The sequence below is a fragment of the Pholis gunnellus genome (genome assembly GCF_910591455.1).
Source record: "Pholis gunnellus genome assembly, chromosome: 17".
Lineage (NCBI taxonomy): Eukaryota > Metazoa > Chordata > Actinopteri > Perciformes > Pholidae > Pholis > Pholis gunnellus.
The window spans coordinates 19,784,509-19,802,974 of NC_136544.1; the positions used below are offsets into that span (position 1 = coordinate 19,784,509).

The following is an 18,466-nucleotide window of genomic DNA, read 5'->3' on the forward strand; positions in this document are numbered from 1 at the left end:
TAATAATTGTTATTCTAATATATCAGCCTCAAGCATCCTTTAGACGTTGTGCGTTCGATGCACCGTCAATGGGAGAATGTACAGCGTTCAGCATCGACAGTACCGGCTGATGCAGTAAAAACAATCTCATGTCAAAAACAAAACGCATTGTTCGGGTCTTTGTGTTGCACCTAATGACCTCCCACTGATCTATGATTCATAACTTTTCTGCATATTAAGATTTAATCAAATTAGCATACATTTTCTTTATTGTTTTTAGCAGCATGAGTCTGAGGACGTCCAGACAGAAATATCTCAACATCTATTGGACGGATTGTCTTGTAATTTTGTACACACATTCATAGTCCCCAGAGGATGAATCCTACTGATTTCAGTGATCCTCTGACTTTTCTTCTTGCGCCACCATGAGGTTAACATGTGGGGTTTTTGAGTAAAATATCTTAACAGCAGAATTACGATGATGTTTGGCCGTAATCAGGTCAAAGTATCTTAATTATTAAGATACTTTGGTTTGTGACCAAACACCTGCATATTCTGTAGTTTTTGTGGAGGGAACCAGTGTGCTGCTGACTTCCTGTTGGTCCACATCCCCGGAGCACCTTATCATCCCTGATTAGCATCAGCATGTTAGCATGTAGCTCAGAGCACCACATGATTAAATGCAGCCTCATAGAGCCGCTAGCATGGCGCCAGACTCTTAGTCTTGTTTTTAATAATAAATGAGGTGTTCCCTTAGGGGTCATCCACTTTTTATTTACCACTTCACATTAATTGCATTACTCACCGACTCTGGACTTCCCAGCATCCTCCTCTCCTCTCCTGTAACCTTTCAGCTATCACAAAATAAAACCGTGTTCAAGTTTAATGTGGTTTGAAAGGTTTATGTGTTTCCTTGGTGTTTCATGATTTTTACAAACATCTTCGAGAAGGAAAAACTGAAGTGCTGCACGAGTTCAAAGAGGAAACGTTCGCTGATATCAACAAAGTGAAACCTGAAACCTGCAAACAAAGCCGCGCAGACTCTTTGTTAAAATCCTGTCCTCAGCTCACCTTGCTGTGACATTACAGCTACATGACACGATAACAACAGCAGCCTCCCTTGAAACGTTATATAGCCCGGTTAACGCTGAAGATCACGGCCAGCCTCACACAGGAATAACAATGCACCTCTGTTTACTTTGGAGCGTCTCATTGTTAAAACAACTGTTTCCCACTCAGGCTTTCAAGGCCTTTATTACCGCACCAGCTGCCTGCAATAATCCTCTAAAAGGAACAGAATCAATCCTCTTCAGATCCACTTTTAGAGGCTGTCTGCCCGTCGGTGTCCGGCCACTAATCACCTCAGTCGGCTTTATCCACCAAAATAGCATTTCGTAAGACCCTCGAAACACGTCGGGGGGAATCGAAGGTTATATTCGCCTCACTTCTGCACGAATGTGAATGAGATCTGACGGACGGTATAAATAACCTGAAGCTCTATGTTAACTCTGTTAATACTCTGTTGATCTTTTTTAAATTTGCAGAATGTGTAAGTACAGAAAACAGACTAAAACAAGCACAATGCACAAGCAGAGTTATAGTCAGATGGGATTTATGCTAAAGAATATGAAGAAATATGGAAAGTACGAGAAAGAAAATTTGAAATTTCAGCATTTTGCAAAACACAACGTACGTAGTTTTTCAAAATTCCATATATACATTTGAGCTTTTTATAGTCATGTTTCTTGTTTCTAGTGCATCAATCTGCTTCATTGTTTGATTATCAATGAACAATAGAAACTTCAGAAAACAATTAATCTTCAAAATGTTTTCTTGCTTTATCTGCATTACATTTCAGATTATTGTTTTATATATTGCACTGTAGCTGCTGTTTTATTCTATTTTATGTATATTTTTCATATTCTTATTTTTCTCTTCTATCTTATTTTACTCCCTTTATGTGACTGCATGTTTTTTCTATTTAGCCTTATTGTGTTTATTTTACATCTGGTCTTAATGCTGTTACTGTATGTTGGGCACTTTAAATTGCCTTCTAGTTTAAAGGTGCTATACAAATAAAATTGTCTTGCTTGTTTGTTTTATGTGTGTATCCAGTTTGGTTTATGTTTGTATGAAATATACATACAACATGTACAGTATGTTGTAGTTTGTTCTCTCACGTTTTCCTTCTAAATCTTTGGTTGTGCAAATGAAAGTGCTTTATTATTTAAATTTAAATTTAAATTTTCTAAATCTCCACTTACAAACATCTCTCTTTCATGAATCAAGACACAAACTGTGTAATCAATCTTTCAGTATTCTTAAAATGTGCCACTCTTTGGCGTCACTCTATTTATAACCCGGCTGCATCTTAATCAATGAGCCGTCCTCGTCCACGATGAGCGACAGGTTTGTGTAACTCTACATGTCCATTTAAAGGAGGGAGGCTTCACACCAAAGGACAAGGCTGAGGTATAAAAAGGAGCAGTGCCACTGGTTGTTGTTGTTCTTTGCAGCGCAATCAAGAAGGTGAGTCCTCCGTTCTTTGACAGCAGGATTGTTGTATTTTAGGGAAAAGTTGAGACTTTATGTGTTTTGTTTATTTCTCCTAACTAGAGTTCAATCTTCAGCATTCCTGTATTAGAGCAGTAAGTGAGGTGAGTACATGTAAAGCATCATCCACATGCATAAAAGAACTGAAGAGAGGCTGATGGTGGAGTTTTTCTTTGATTCAGGAGGAGAAAATGAGCACAGATGGGGAAATGTCAATCTTCGGGCCGGCTGCCCAGTTCCTCCGCAAGTCTGAGAAGGAGAGGATTGAGGCCCAGGCTCGGCCGTTTGACGGCAAGGCGGCGTGTTTCGTCAGCGATGACAAAGAGCTGTACGCGAAGGCCGAGGTCCAGGACAAGGAGGACGGGAAAGTCACCGTCAAGACCGAGGACGACAGAGTGGGTGGACTCATGACCTGACCTTTTTATTACTGAACACAGACAGGGAATACGTTTATGATATTGTTATGTGAAAGGATTTCATGCATTTTCAGTTTGTAAGAAAATCTGCAGAATTTAGAGACATTTGTGAGCTTTTTGCACGTCATTTTCTAAGAAATGAAATGCTTTTAAAACTCATTAGTGGATATCAAGTTTCTGGTTTCGACATTTGTTCCATGATTTTTTATGGTTTTCCAGACTTTAACCGTCAGGGAGGACCAGGTGTTTCCCATGAACCCCCCCAAGTATGATAAGATCGAGGACATGGTGATGATGACGCACCTCCACGAGCCGGCAGTGCTGTTCAACCTGAAGGAGAGATACGCAGCGTGGATGATCTACGTGAGTCTCTCAGCAGATACGTCCAGATTCAAACAGGGAGAAGCTTTAACACCGCAACTTTTAGCTTGGTATTCTTTCAAATATGTGACGTGAGATTGTTCCGCTTGTTTCCAATGCAGCTCCACAATGAAATATCTTGTAAACGAGCTCAGTAAGATGGTTTAATTTAAATTCAAACCAGATTTATTTTTAGTTTAGAGGACATGAAGTTTAATGAAATCTTAAGTGGTGCCTACATTTTGTTCGGTTGTCATTTGCAAGTTCCTTCATCATTTCAAGTTTATTGTAAAGAAATGTTATTAAGATTTTTTCATTTTGTGTTTTATTTTAAGAAATCTCTTTTGCTAAATTTGCTAATACAGTATTTGTGTTGTTCAGTATAATTGGGCAAATATATAACGCTTTTACTGTCTCATTGAAGCTAGAATTTAACTCAGTAAACCTATTAAATCAGAGATAAATAGTAGAAACAAAATTCACAAAGAATTAAAATTCAGTTCATAACTCGGCTTTGACAAATACAAATTATGACTTTTTAGAAATGCAAAAAGTATTGTCACTTTCATTACAGCTGAATGCTCCTGTTTTGATTTATTGTAGTCATTGAGTACTATGACGGTCACCAAAGTCAGTAAGATTCATCCTCTGGGGAACATGAATGTCTTTAAATCCACGCAGACGTACTCTGGGCTGTTCTGCGTGACTGTGAATCCCTACAAGTGGCTGCCGGTCTACAACCCGGAGGTGGTTCGGGCCTACAGAGGGAAGAAGAGGATGGAGGTTCCCCCTCACATCTTCGCCCTCTCTGACAACGCCTACCAGTTCATGCTCACCGGTACGTCAGAGAGCTCAAATATCAACGCAGCCGAATGATCTGATCAACTCTCTTCACCGTGTTTCTTCTTTTATGTCCTCAGATCGTGAAAATCAGTCGATACTCATCACGTAAGTTGAGCTGATATTTAGTTTAGTAGTATTTTCTCTGAGCGTCTAAAAATACCTAAATTACTTGAAAGCCTGTTGCATTTTAAATACGCTTAAGGACGTCTTGTACTTTCGGTGTTTGACGCAGAGCGTGACAGAGCGTCAGTATTTGACGCGAATGAAAAAGGTCGGAACTATCATAAACTTTTGTTTGACACAGACCTTATTTTATGTAATAATCCAAAATCCTATGTAAAAATCCAATTGGCTCATTGTTGAGGGAACCAGTTCGATGCTAACTTCCTAATTAATAAATAATATACGTCATCCCTGCAACACTTTATTGACACATAAAATAGTTACAAATATTATTAAAAACTGTGTTTTTTTGTAAAGTGGAGAATCCGGTGCAGGAAAGACTGTCAACACTAAACGCGTCATTCAGTATTTTGCAACGATCGCAGTGTCAGCGGACAAGAAAAAGGAGACGAGCAGTAAAATGAAGGTGAGCTCGGGACGACTTTGGACAAGTTGTGGATGTAAGTTACTGGTTTCCAAAGAGAAGCGGGTGTCAGATTTACAAGTTTTATTTTCTCTTTGTTAGGGGACTCTGGAGGATCAGATCATCCAGGCCAACCCTCTGCTGGAAGCTTTTGGGAACGCCAAGACCATGAGGAACGACAACTCCTCTCGCTTTGTGAGTCCCAGCCTGACGGACTTTCATTTTAGTTATGAAGAGTTTGTCCGACATAAGAGAGTAAAAGGTGCTCCTGTTTTGTTCAACAGGGTAAATTCATCCGAATTCACTTTGGCACGACTGGCAAACTGGCTTCTGCAGATATTGAAACGTGTGAGTTTTTACACATTTTGTACAAAATATTAACAAATGATGATGCTGCAAAAAAAGTTAATTTAGAATTTTCTTCCCTAAAGATCTGCTGGAGAAATCAAGAGTGACATTTCAGCTGTCGGCTGAGAGGAGTTATCATATCTTCTATCAGCTTACTTGCAACAAGAAGCCTGAACTGATCGGTAATCTGATTATTAATCGTCTTATCTTCAGTGTTATTCTCGTTTTTATTCAAACAAAGAGATTTCAGCTGGATTTCCTTCCCTTTAGATCTGCTCCTCATCACCACCAACCCCTACGACTTTGCCTACGTCAGTCAAGGAGAAATAAGCGTCAAAAGCATAAACGACGCCGACGAGTTAATGGCTACAGACGTGAGTCGACGCCGTTGAAGCGCTACAAAGCTCGTCCCGTCTTTTTCAGCTGTTTTACGATCTCACTTATTTTTATTTTCGACGACGCAGGAGGCATTAGACATTCTGGGTTTCATCGCCGAAGAGAAAGTGTCCATCTACAAGCTGACCGGATCCGTGATGCATTTTGGGAACATGAAGTTCAAGCAGAAGCAGCGGGAGGAGCAGGCGGAGCCCGATGGCACCGAGGGTGGGGAATCACACATCGAAATGAATACTGTCATGCAAGAGATGAAGCAGAACGATAATCTATTTTTATTTTGTTTTGCAGAAGCCGATAAAGCAGCGTATCTGATGGGCCTGAACTCCGCTGATCTGCTGAAAAGTCTCTGTTATCCCAGAGTGAAGGTTGGGAACGAGTACGTCACCAAAGGACAGAATGTGCAGCAGGTAAAGAAGTTAGCGTAGCACTGGTTCCCTCCTCAAAAAGCCAACGAGATGTTTCCACTGGATAATCTCTGTGTCAAACAAATGTTTGATACTTACACGTTGTGTTCTGCAAGATAATCCTCACAAATAAACACCACTTTTATGATTTTTGAATACAATCAACAGAAGTAGAAAGGCTATAAAGGGAATATGACAATTATGTCACTTTCTATCCCTATCTATCTATAAAATGTTCAATAATCCTGTCCCTGGTCACCTAAACACTCTCAAAGTTAAGCACTCAAAAATACGACAATGTCCAAAGAAACAGCTCAACCTTTAACTTCTTCCCAGGTGTACAACTCCATCGGTGCCCTCGCGAAATCCGTCTACGAGAAGATGTTTCTGTGGATGGTGATGAAAATCAACCAGCAGCTCGACACAAAACAATCCAGACAACATTTCATTGGAGTCCTCGACATCGCCGGCTTCGAAATCTTTGATGTGAGAGTTCAAAGTATACTTAATGTATTTTCTCTTTCTCCACACACTGATTTAACATATTCAAACATGGTTCTTTACGAATCTTGTCTTCAGTACAACAGCATGGAGCAGCTCTGCATCAACTTCACCAACGAGAAGCTGCAACAGTTTTTCAACCACCACATGTTCGTGTTGGAGCAAGAGGAGTACAAGAAAGAGGGGATTGACTGGGAGTTTATTGACTTTGGTATGGATCTAGCAGCCTGCATCGAGCTCATTGAAAAGGTACCGAATACTGTGGTTTTTAAAACGTTATCCTAAATGGAATTTAAGGTGTTGCAACTGTGCAGCGGTGGAAGAAGTGTTCAAATCCTTTAGTACAAGTACTCAAAACCTTACTTTGGTAAAAGTATGTATCAGCAAAATTTACATTAAATTAAATTCTGATAAAGTATCAGAAGTAAAAGTACTCATTTTGCAGTAAAATGTCAAGTGTTTTATGATTATTTCTGATAGTAGTAAAAAGTAGAATATGTACCTCTGAGAGCAAGTTGCATAAAATGAAAATACTCGCCTAAAGTACAAGTACCTTGGTTTTGCTCGAGGACAGTAAATGTGTTTGTTTCTTAGCCAATGGGGATCTTCTCCATCCTTGAAGAAGAGTGCATGTTCCCAAAATCATCAGACACCTCTTTCAAGAACAAACTGTACGACCAACATCTTGGAAAGAACAACTGCTTCTTGAAGCCCAAAACAGTGAAAGGGAAACCCGAGGCTCACTTCACGCTGATGCACTACGCCGGCACCGTGGACTACAACGTCTCCGGCTGGCTGGAGAAGAACAAAGACCCTCTGAGCGACTCCGTGGTGCAGCTTTACCAGAAGTCATCGGTGAAAATATTGTCCATGTTATACGCAAGCTTCTCTGGATCAGATGGTAAATCCAGTTGAAGGTTTTCCTAAATATTCTATTATATTCCTGCTGCTTTGATTCTCCACCATACTGTTTTGTAGCCGGTATTGTGGCTCCAAAGAACTGGTGAACCCACATATTAATTAAATTATTTCATATTGCTTTGACTTCTAGAGCAGCCATTCTCACATTTCCCATAACCATCAGCTGTAATCACCATATTATCATTAATCTTTACTCTTCAGCATAATTGTGGAAATAGGAAGTATACCTAAGAATAGCAAGTTGAGTGGTGATTTCTATTCATGGTTGCAAACAGAGAAATATTCTACATGCAAAGTGAAAGTTATCTGACTACTAACGTTACTGTGTGTTAGTTTAAAATGTGTGATTATTAAAGCAGAAGCAGCAGCAGGAGGAACCAAGAAAGGAGCCAAGAAGAAGGGGGCGTCTTTCCAAACTGTGTCAGCGCTGTTCAGGGTGAGACGCCCAAGAAATATACGTTACACTGAGGTCAAAATGTGTCTGAAACCACGACATTTAAAACACTTGTCCTCACCATGCTAGCAGCTCAGTGAGCTTGTACTTAAAGCTACGTGCTAACTTCAACATGCTTAAAAACAATGCTCACATGCTGATGTTTAACAGGAGTAATGTCTTAGTTAAGCACGGTAGCATGCTAACGCTAAAGTTTATTTTGAAAAGACTGTCTGCATGTAAAGAGCGGAAATTAACACGTGTTGCTGGCGTTCATAGGAAAACACACGAAAAATGAGAAGTAACTTTTTGTCAGATATTGTACAAACCTTAAATGAGGATACGTTGACCAGACAAAAACCCAACAAATTCACATGTACACTTTCTTACAGGAGAATCTGGGGAAGCTCATGACTAATCTGAGAACCACTCATCCTCACTTTGTGCGCTGCTTGATACCAAATGAGACCAAGACACCAGGTAGTTTTGATAATCTCAATATGACACATATATACCATAAAACAACATGGATAAACTAAATGATTGCCCTTTCCATAGGTGCTATGGAAAACCAGCTGGTTATCCACCAACTGCGCTGCAACGGCGTGCTGGAGGGAATCCGCATCTGCAGGAAAGGATTTCCAAGCAGGATCCTCTACGGGGATTTTAAGCAGAGGTAAATACAGCTTTGCATTTCAGTATTTCATGTTTGGTGTCATACTCTGACCGATTATTCCTCCTACAGATACAGGATCCTGAACGCCAGCGCTGTTCCAGAGAGACAGTTTATAGATAACAAAAAAGCTGCAGAGAAGCTGCTGGGCTCGATCGACGTGGATCACACGCAGTACAAGTTCGGACACACGAAGGTTTGTTTAAACGGTAGAGATATTAAATATTGAACGAGCGGCACGGGTTAATATTTACCTTTAATTGCAGGTGTTCTTTAAAGCTGGTCTGCTGGGCGCTCTGGAGGAAATGAGGGATGAGCGGTTGGCCCAGGTGGTGACGTCCACTCAGGCTCTGTGTCGCGCTTTCATCGTCCGACTGGAGTACCAGAAGATGATGGCCAGAAAGTAAAGATATTTAAAGATCATCGAAGAGGCTTCATTAGTTCTACTGATGACGTTATATTATTGTTGTGTGCAGTTCAGGGCCATGAACACGATTTAACAAATACTGAGGACGACTCAGGAAATAAAGTATATAAAGGGAACGTAATGTTACGTATCAAGCGTTGACTTTCACCCAGGACACCAACATCAGTGTCCTGGGTGAAAGTCCTGTAATAGTTTGACCCATCCATTACCCACTTCATCTCTTTTCCCTTTGTGGACTTTCTCGCTTGAAATACTACGTTACTTGCTCTGACTGAATGCAAAGACGTTGACATTCAATGTATCCGCAGTTTGCAGAAACGTCCAATGCCAACAATTTTGTCCTGATGACTGGGCTGAACCTCTAAAATGGAAGCTACGTCCTTGTGCTACAACACAGTGTAACAATAACGCAGCTTTGACAAAAACAAAGAGGTGTTGTACGATAATATGAAACATTGCGGTGTCTTTACGTTACGGCAGTAATCTCAAATACTGTACAGACAATTTCTTTAAATGGGCAACAACATTTAGAAACTCGCAATTACATTTTTCCTGTTGCTTGATGAACAAACAAAACACCAGAAAGTAATTTCTTATTTGCCGATTCTCAGATTTGAGTTTGAGAATGTCATGATTTTGTGTAGAAATAGCACCACAGAGGCTGAAACCGGCACTAAACTAACCCAACTTTTACTTTGACAGGGAGTCAATCTACACCATCCAGTACAACTTCCGTTCCTTCATGAATGTGAAACATTGGCCGTGGATGAAGTTGTATTTCAAGCTCAAACCTCTCTTGAAGAGCGCTGAAGCCGAGAAGGAAATGGTCCAGATAAAGGTGGATTTCACAAAACTCAAAGAAGATTTACTCAAATCTGAACATCGGCGAAGGGAACTGGAGGAGAAAATGGTCTCCGTCGTTCAGGAGAAGAATGACCTCCTCCTACAAGTCCAGTCGGTAAGTTAGACCACATTGTCGGCATGATTATTATTATTGTGAGTGTTTAGCTCTTAACATTGGTGGCTGATATCAGGATGCAGACAACCTCCTGGATGCAGAGGAGAGGTCTGAAGGCCTCATCAAAAGCAAGATCCAGCTGGAGGCCAAGCTGAAGGAGGTAACGGAGAGACTGGAGGACGAGGAGGAGGTGAACGCCGAGCTGACGGCCAAGAAGAGGAAGCTGGAGGACGAGTGCTCCGAGCTGAAGAGGGACATCGACGACTTGGAGCTCACTTTAGCCAAAGTGGAGAAGGAGAAACACGCCGTAGAAAACAAGGTAATGTTCGTGTGTTTTTGCAACATCGTCATGTTTAAGCAGGAATTTGCCACGTCAGCGTGTTGATAATGTCTTTAGGTGAAAAACCTGACGGAGGAAATAATGAGCCAAGATGAAAACATCACCAAGCTGTCGAAAGAGAAGAGGGAGCTGCAGGAGGCTCATCAGCAAACGCTGGACGACCTGCAGTCAGAGGAGGACAAAATCAACACTCTGACCAAAGCTAAAACCAAACTAGAGCAGCAGGTAGATGAGGTGAGTCACTGCACATCAGCGGTGGAGGAAGTGTGCAGATCTTTTACTTTCAGGCTTAGAATGAGCCCGCAATATCGGGAGCAGGTCCTCGTCACAGAGTCCGCCGTGTTTCTACAGTAGCTCAGAACGGACAAACTAAACACTGGCTCTAAAGAGAGCCTTTTCACGTTTTTAGTTCCCTGAAGGCTACCGTAGTTCTGTGACACGCTTGTGAAACTGCAGTAACGTAAGCTGCAGAGTGTAAAGCCGTCTGTTGCTCCTGAAGTAGAGTTATTATAGTGAGGATGTCCTCTGAGCGAAGGAAACAGCGTTACCATGTTTTTTTGCACTCGGAGTGAGCAGAGGGATGTTCGGTTGGTTGCAATCTGCAACCACATCACTAGGTGGCGCCAAATCTTACACACTGCACCTTTAAGTGAAAGTACAACAAAATGTTACTCTAAAAGTTTGTAAGTATTACGTGCATTGAAAAAGTAAAGCATTAAAATGGTGACTGCTCAACTATTAGATATCCTCTTCTTATGTTTTGTATAAAACATTTCAATTAGTAAAGAAACTTAAGCTGTCAGATAAATGCAGAGAAGTAAAAAGTACAATATTTACCTCTGAGATGTAGTGAAGTGGAAGCAGAAAGTGGCATGAAAACAAAATATTTAAGTAAAGTACAAGAACTGCTAATTCTTCCTTGAGTAAATGTATTTGGCTTCATTCCATCTCTGCTGTACGTCCAGGTTAGGCTGTCGCATATCGTAGTTTGTTAAGATGTAATGACTGTCTGTGTGGTTTTCAGCTGGAGGGTTCACTGGAACAAGAGAAGAAGGTCCGTATGGATCTGGAGAGAGCAAAGAGGAAGCTGGAGGGGGATCTGAAACTGGCTCACGAGTCCATCATGGATCTGGAGAACGAGAAGCTGCAGCTGCACGAAAAGCTGAAAAAGTGAGTCGATTCACCACAAACGTTTTAATATACGTCAGTAACTATCCATCTGCACGGTGGTCTGAAGTGACATAGTTACTGTGATTTCACTGTAAAGTATTTTTAATATTTCTTCAGTAAATAACTGTTGAATCGTAATTTCACAATTACATAAAAATCTACGTAAAATTACAGCAATTATCTTTGATTTGAGATATTTTGGTTCATTTATGTAATGTTAAATTTTACTGTTATGATATCATTTATTTGTTTTGTTTCTGTTTTTAACATGTTAGGTACCTTTAAGTACCTTTAAAATGGTTTTATAAAATAAATGTATTATTATTATTATGATACATTTCATATTAAAATTGTGGAAGACAACATGTACAACATAAGTAAAGTTTTAGTGCAAAAATATTTTGTTTCTAGCTTCTCGAGTTGCCCCTGTCCTGTTTGATAATGCCAATACATTTTAACGTTATTTTAGAAGTACCGTCTCTCACTTCGCTAGCTGATGCATTTTCAAAATCTTTGAAAATTCACTTGACTTCACAGGAAAGACTTTGAGTTTTCTCAGCTGCAGACGAATATGGAAGATGAACGAGCTCTTGGTGCTCAGCTGCAGAAGAAAATAAAAGAGCTGCAGGTGAAGAATTCAACCACCGGCTTTGGTTTAAGGTGATAACACAAAGCTAAACTAACTTCAGTGGGTGAATTTTTCTTCTGCAGGCCCGAATTGAGGAGCTGGAGGAGGAGATTGAGTCTGAGCGCTCGGCTCGAGCCAAAGTGGAGAAGCAGAGGTCCGACCTGTCCAGAGAGCTGGAGGAGATCAGTGAGCGGCTGGAGGAGGCCGGAGGAGCCACCGCCGCTCAGGCCGAGATGAACAAGAAGCGCGAGGTCGAGTTCCTCAAGCTGCGCAGAGAGCTGGAGGAGAGTTCGCTGCAGCACGACGCCACGTCTGCCGCTCTGCGCAAGAAGCATGCGGACAGCGCGGCCGAACTTGGGGAGCAGCTGGACAACGTGCAGAGGGTCCGGCAGAAGCTGGAGAAGGAGAAGAGCGAGATGAGGCTGGAGATGGACGACATAGCGAGCAACATGGAGACCACGGCCAAAGCAAAGGTCGGTTCTCAAGTCCTCGTGAATTTCTTGATGTTCAGTTCCATGTAGACGTAACAAGTGCATGTTTTCTTTTAAAAAATATCAAGATTAATTTAGAGAAAATGTGCCGTTCGCTGGAAGATCAACTGAATGAGGTGAAAACCAAAGAGGAGGAGCATCAGAGACTCATAAACGACCTGTCGACTCAGAGAGCTCGGCTGCAGACTGAAAACGGTGAGGAACGTTCGATCGTATCTGAGCAGTAAACACTCAGAGATGAGGCAGCGCTAATTGTTTTTCTCACTTATCCTCCAGGTGAAATGTCTCGCCAGCTTGAAGAAAAAGAGTCGCTAATGTTGCAGCTAACTCGGGGAAAGCAAGCTTTCATTCAGCAGATTGAGGAGTGGAAACGACTTCACGAGGAGGAGGTTAAGGTGAGAGACGAGCACGATTAAATGTTTTTGATAAAAGTTTGAAGACATAGCCGTGTGTTGATGTTCATTCTTCTTTGCAGGCGAAGAACGCCCTGGCTCACGGTTTGCAGTCGTCTCGTCATGACTGCGAGCTGCTGAGGGAGCAGTACGAGGAGGAGCAGGAGGCCAAAGCTGAGCTGCACCGCTGTTTGTCCAAAGCCAACAGCGAGGTGGCTCAGTGGAGGACCAAATACGAGACGGACGCCATCCAACGCACTGAAGAGCTCGAGGAGGCAAAGTAGGAAAAAGCCTCCACGCCAGCTGACAATGTATTCTAACGATCGTCATCTTGTGATGGGTGTTCTCCTCAGGCAGCAACCTTTGTTCCTGCCGAGTGAAGCCGATGAGGAAGTGTCTTACAACCTGCATTCTCTCTACTGTCCACCAGGGGGCGACTCCTCTAGTTGTATAGAAGTCTATGAGAAAATGACTCTACTTCTCTCTTGATTTATTACCTCAGTAAACATTGTAAACATGAGTTTATGGTCTCAATCTCTAGTTTCAAGTCTTCTTCAATACAGCATGATGTTCATTTAGTAAATGATGGTCCATTTAGAGTCAAACAGACCATAAAGCAGGGGATGCTTTAGGGCGGGGCTTACTGTGATTAACAGGTCTCTACCAGAGACTATACGGTGTCTCTATGTCACGCCTCCTCAGTCCAAATATGGTCACTTCTGTTCATCGGTTGCAAAAAACAAAACATGGCGACGGCCATACAACTCCAGGCTTCAAAACGTTAGTCCACAAAGCAATGGGTGACGTCACGATGACTACGTCCACTTCTTACATACAGTCTGTGGTTCTCCTGCAGGAAGAAACTGGCGCTGCGTCTGCAGGACGCAGAAGAAGCCGTGGAGGCCGTCAACTCCAAGTGTTCCTCTCTGGAGAAGACAAAGCAGCGGCTGCAAGGAGAGGTGGAGGACCTGATGATGGATGTCGAGAGGTCGAACGCTGCTGCCGCGGTCCTGGACAAGAAGCAGAGAAATTTTGATAAGGTTTGGACTTTGAGATCTCGTGACATGTCATGTTGATAGTTGATAATAAATCTACATAGGACGCAACTGGAATAAAGAATTTTTTAGTTAAAGGTTTGGTATCGAAGTCGTCGACATCCTGGAACACAACACGTTTTTTTACCAAAATAAAACAGTTTTAAATATCGTATTTTAATTTGGTAAAGCTCAGGGAAGCTGCTGTGTGCTCGGAGCTTTCAATTGATTTGAGCAAGTAGTTTCAAATAACGTAATTGATTCTGTTTTAGCAGTTATTGCAGTATTATTAAATGTATTTGTTGTTGTTTCCTCTATTGCCTGATTTTATATTGCTCTAATGCGACTGTTTGTGTTGCCGTCTTGGCTCAGCATCACTTTGAAAAATAGCAGGACGACCTGGAGGCCACAAATCAAATTCATGATCATGTTCAGATGTTCACGATGGATCAAACTGTTTTATCTGTGCGGCAATAAATTCACAACCACACCACTGCTTTCAGCTGTCGAACCTTAAAGATAGTGATCGTAGTTCTCGTCTTCCGGCAGGTTGTTTCTGAGTGGAAGCAGAAATATGAGGAGGGTCAGGCGGAGCTGGAGTCAGCTGTGAAAGAGGTGCGTTGTTTGGGCACCGAGAACTTCAAGATGAAGAATGCCTTCGAAGAATGTCTGGAACAAGTGGAGACGCTCAAACGGGAAAACAAAAACCTGCAACGTACGTCGGCGCGCTCCTTAAAGCTGTGCATCTCTGATGCTTTTAAAGCAGAGAAATGAATCTGTCGTGTTTTATCCTGTTCAGAGGAAATAATGGATCTCACTGAGCAGCTGGCCGAGACGGGCAAAACCATCCATGAGCTGGAGAAATCAAAGAAACAGGCTGAACAGGAGAAGCTGGAGGCCCAGACGGCTCTGGAGGAGGCCGAGGTAAGTAGAGGAAAAAATCGTACAAACCTTAAAAGTACCAAAGCGGACCAAGTATTTCACGATCATGTAACGAGCAGAAATGTACATGTGTTGCTGGAAGAGTAACTTTTTGTAAGATATCATATGAAACAGTTTAAACCTCTTCAGTCTAACCACTGAGTAGACTCCAGAGCAGGTGTTCCAAACGTTTGAAAGGTTGTGTATATTTACACAAACTCCACCGTCTCTCGTGTCACATCTGGACTCAGGCCTCCCTGGAGCACAACGAATCCAAGATCCTGCGAGTCCAGCTGGAGCTGAACCAGGTGAAGTCCGAGGTGGACAAGAAGACAGCGGAGAAGGACGAGGAGATCGAGCAGCTGAAGAGAAACAGCCAACGCGTCATCGACACCATGCAGAACAACTTCGACGCCGAGGTCCGAAGCAGGAACGACGCGCTGAGGGTGAAGAAGAAGATGGAGGGCGACCTGAACGAGATGGAGATCCAGCTGAGCCACGCCAACCGGCAGGCGGCCGAGGCCTCCAAGCAGCTGAGGAACATCCAAGTCCAGCTGAAGGTGAGACTCGCGTTCAGAGTTTAGCTCTCCTTTGCACGAACGGTAGAAAAAGACGCCGCTTTCATTCTGCCGTACAGGAAGTTCAGATTCGACTGGACGACGCTCTGAGAAACAGCGAGGACACGAAGGAGCAGGTGGCCATGTCGGAGCGGAGGAGCAACCTCATGCAGGCCGAGATGGAGGAGATCCGAGCGGCTCTGGAGCAAACGGAGAGGAGCCGCAAGCTGGTGGAGCAGGAGCTGCTGGACGCCAGCGAGAGGGTGCAGCTGCTCCACTCGCAGGTCGGTTATCACCTCAGTCGAAGGTTCAAAGATTGTATTTTGAATACATCTTGGTAATGTTACAATTTCCCTTTGCCCCAATACTTGTATTTACTGAATGGAGCTTGAACGCATCATAATGTAACTCAATGCAACCTCCGCTAACGTTAGCCGTTATAAAGCAGGCCTGTGCCCGTGTTTGTAGCTTGTGCTCCTATCAGGTAATAATGAAACTAGCGGCATTTAAACTCCTCAAGCTTCCCAAATACATAATGATTCTCCAAGTACTTAATCTGTTTTACGTTTAAATGTATTCAGAACTTGATTTTGACAGATAATACAACTTTTTGATTTAAATCATTTAGAAAAAGACCAATCACAGCCCAGTGAGAGTTGCGTTCAGACTGGAATAACGAAGAGGAGATTGATAAATCATCCGTCTATTTGGCATCGTTGTGCTGCTATTCTATGAAACATAACTTCCTATAAAAACCTTTCTTACAGAACACCAGTCTGCTCAACAGTCGGAAGAAGCTGGAGGCTGATCTTTCTCACATTCAGGCGGAGATGGACGACAGCATTCAAGCCTCCAGGAACGCCGAGGAGCGAGCCAAGAAGGCCATCACTGACGTAAGTGTCTGGATTTAACTTTAGATTCTCACCTGAACTAAACGGCAATCTAATCACTACTTTAACTACATGGTTCAGGCCGCCATGATGGCCGAGGAGCTGAAGAAGGAGCAGGACACCAGCGCTCACCTGGAGAGGATGAAGAAGAACCTGGAGGTGACGGTGAAGGACCTGCAGCAGCGTCTGGAGGAGGCCGAGCAGCTGGCCATGAAGGGCGGGAAGAAGCAACTCCAAAAACTGGAAGCAAGGGTGACGTATTTATTCAAACATTTATTTCAGGAAAAATATTTTTTGAAAGTGTTTAATCACGTAAAAAGTTATTGCGAGGATGACCAGAGCTCGTTTTGTCTTTTTATAAAATCGATCAAATTCATTTGAACTGCTCTTTTGCAGGTGCGAGAGCTGGAGAACGAGCTGGAGACGGAGCAAAGACACGGATCAGACGCCGTGAAAGGAATTCGCAAACTTGAGCGCCGGATTAAAGAGCTCACCTATCAGGTAAACTCTAAACACCACAGCTTGCTGCTCTTTAGTGCTCACAGGTGGGGATGCCCCCCCCATGAAAACCTGGTTCCTGCCCCCCCCATGAAAACCTGGTTCTACCCGGAGTTAACGGTTCTGCTATCGGTACTTTGGAATTTCCGGAGAGAAAGACTATTTGTTTACATACAAGAATAATAAAGAAATGTCGATTCTTTTCTAAATGTATTGTCTTTTTTCACAAGATAATAAAAAACAACCGATAATCAGCATCGATAAGAGTACTAGTATCGATAAAAACCCTAACGAGACCCATCCCTACTCACCCGTCAATCAGTTGTAAATAATTTGTCTCCTGTTGTTGAACTTCAGTGTGACGAGGACAAGAAGAACGCGACGAGGCTGCAGGATCTGGTGGCCAAATTCCAGCTGAAGGTCAAAGCGTACAAGAGGCAGGCGGAAGAAGCCGTGAGTGATTATTTTTGTTTAAAATGTTTCACGTCACATTTGGAGTTTTTTTGTGAATCGGCTGTTTGGTGTCGGACAGGAGGAGCAGGCCAACGCTCACCTGACGAAGCTGAGGAAGGTGCAGCACGAGCTGGAGGAGGCCGAAGAGCGAGCGGACATCGCCGAGTCCCAGATCAACAAGATGAAAGTCAAGAGTCGTGACTTGGGGAAGGTGAGTCGGTTCGGCTTCTGGTTACAAACTGAATCTCATCGACACTGATGACGTCTTTGTCTTTGTCTCGTTCAGCTGGCGAAAGACAGCGGAGAGTAAACCGTAAGACGACGCAGAGACGTCTCTGAAGACGATGAGATAGTGTTCAACATACTCTTATGTGTTTGTTTCTTCTTTTAAAGCCATTATGTGTGTGTTTGTATGACATCACAGCATCTTTTTAATCATTTCTATGAACTAAGTTATTGTTTGTAGACAAATAAAAGTGAGTCATCAAGTTTCCATCCAAATGAAATGCAAATTCTGGCAGAATTTCCGGAAAATCAGCAAAATAAACTGCAAATGAAGTTCCACCCACTGCTGCTGAGTGAATATCTAAAAGCAATAACAGTTTGTGGATTTAATCCTCCACTCAGCTGCTCTTAAAGTGTTGCAGAAGAAGAAGACGACGCAGCAAGATTATGGAATTAATTAAAAGAACTCCAGTAAAACTTTAAATTACGTAAACCAATAAAGATGACGAAACACTGGAATGTAACTAAGTACATTTACTCAAGGAATGTACTTTACTTGAGTATTTACATGCCTCTTTATACATCTACTCCACTAGATCTAAGAGGGAAATGTTCTTTTTACTCCACTACATTTATTTGACAACATTAGTTACTTTACAGATTTTAAATACAAAATATAAATATTTTAAATTAAACTATCACCTGCAACATTAAAGTGATGGACACATTAATGCATCAATAATTAAAATCCAGTAATATAAATATTAAATTCTGTTTAATGTGTACTTTTACTTGTGGTACTTTTGAGTATATTTTGACTTTTGTATTTCTACTTAAAGCTACAATTAGGAACTTTAATGTTGTGTTGATTTTGGCGGCCCCTGTGGACAGACGTAGTAGTGTTTCTGAGCACGAATGTGAAGAAGATAATCTTCAGGTAACAAATCTGATGTTTTCAGCTCTTCAGTTGAAACTTGATTGGACGTTTACGTTACACTTTGTATTTTATAGATGCACAAACTCAGACAAGCATTAAACAAATTTAAAAAATTGGTGATATTTTAAAAAT

General features: G+C 42.1%; 1 protein-coding gene across 1 annotated transcript; it reads left to right on the forward strand.

Annotated features, from left to right (window-relative positions):
• Positions 1–2,723: 2,723 nt before the first annotated feature.
• On the forward strand, positions 2,724–17,482 carry LOC306709267 (myosin-4-like; the record flags this gene model as incomplete). The annotated part of the gene is made up of 39 exons (XM_079177334.1): positions 2,724–2,927; positions 3,168–3,311; positions 3,990–4,146; positions 4,229–4,256; positions 4,632–4,740; positions 4,840–4,932; positions 5,022–5,085; positions 5,169–5,267; positions 5,356–5,459; positions 5,550–5,688; positions 5,770–5,888; positions 6,222–6,371; positions 6,465–6,635; positions 6,981–7,287; positions 7,667–7,743; positions 8,133–8,220; positions 8,299–8,416; positions 8,486–8,609; positions 8,680–8,816; positions 9,543–9,798; positions 9,875–10,117; positions 10,196–10,372; positions 11,163–11,308; positions 11,846–11,936; positions 12,020–12,409; positions 12,496–12,622; positions 12,704–12,822; positions 12,903–13,099; positions 13,676–13,859; positions 14,403–14,568; positions 14,653–14,777; positions 15,026–15,334; positions 15,412–15,615; positions 16,099–16,224; positions 16,303–16,473; positions 16,618–16,722; positions 17,077–17,172; positions 17,252–17,383; positions 17,459–17,482. 39 exons carry the CDS (start codon positions 2,724–2,726, stop codon positions 17,480–17,482), a joined length of 5,820 nt encoding a protein of 1,939 aa, XP_079033460.1.
• Positions 17,483–18,466: the final 984 nt, after the last annotated feature.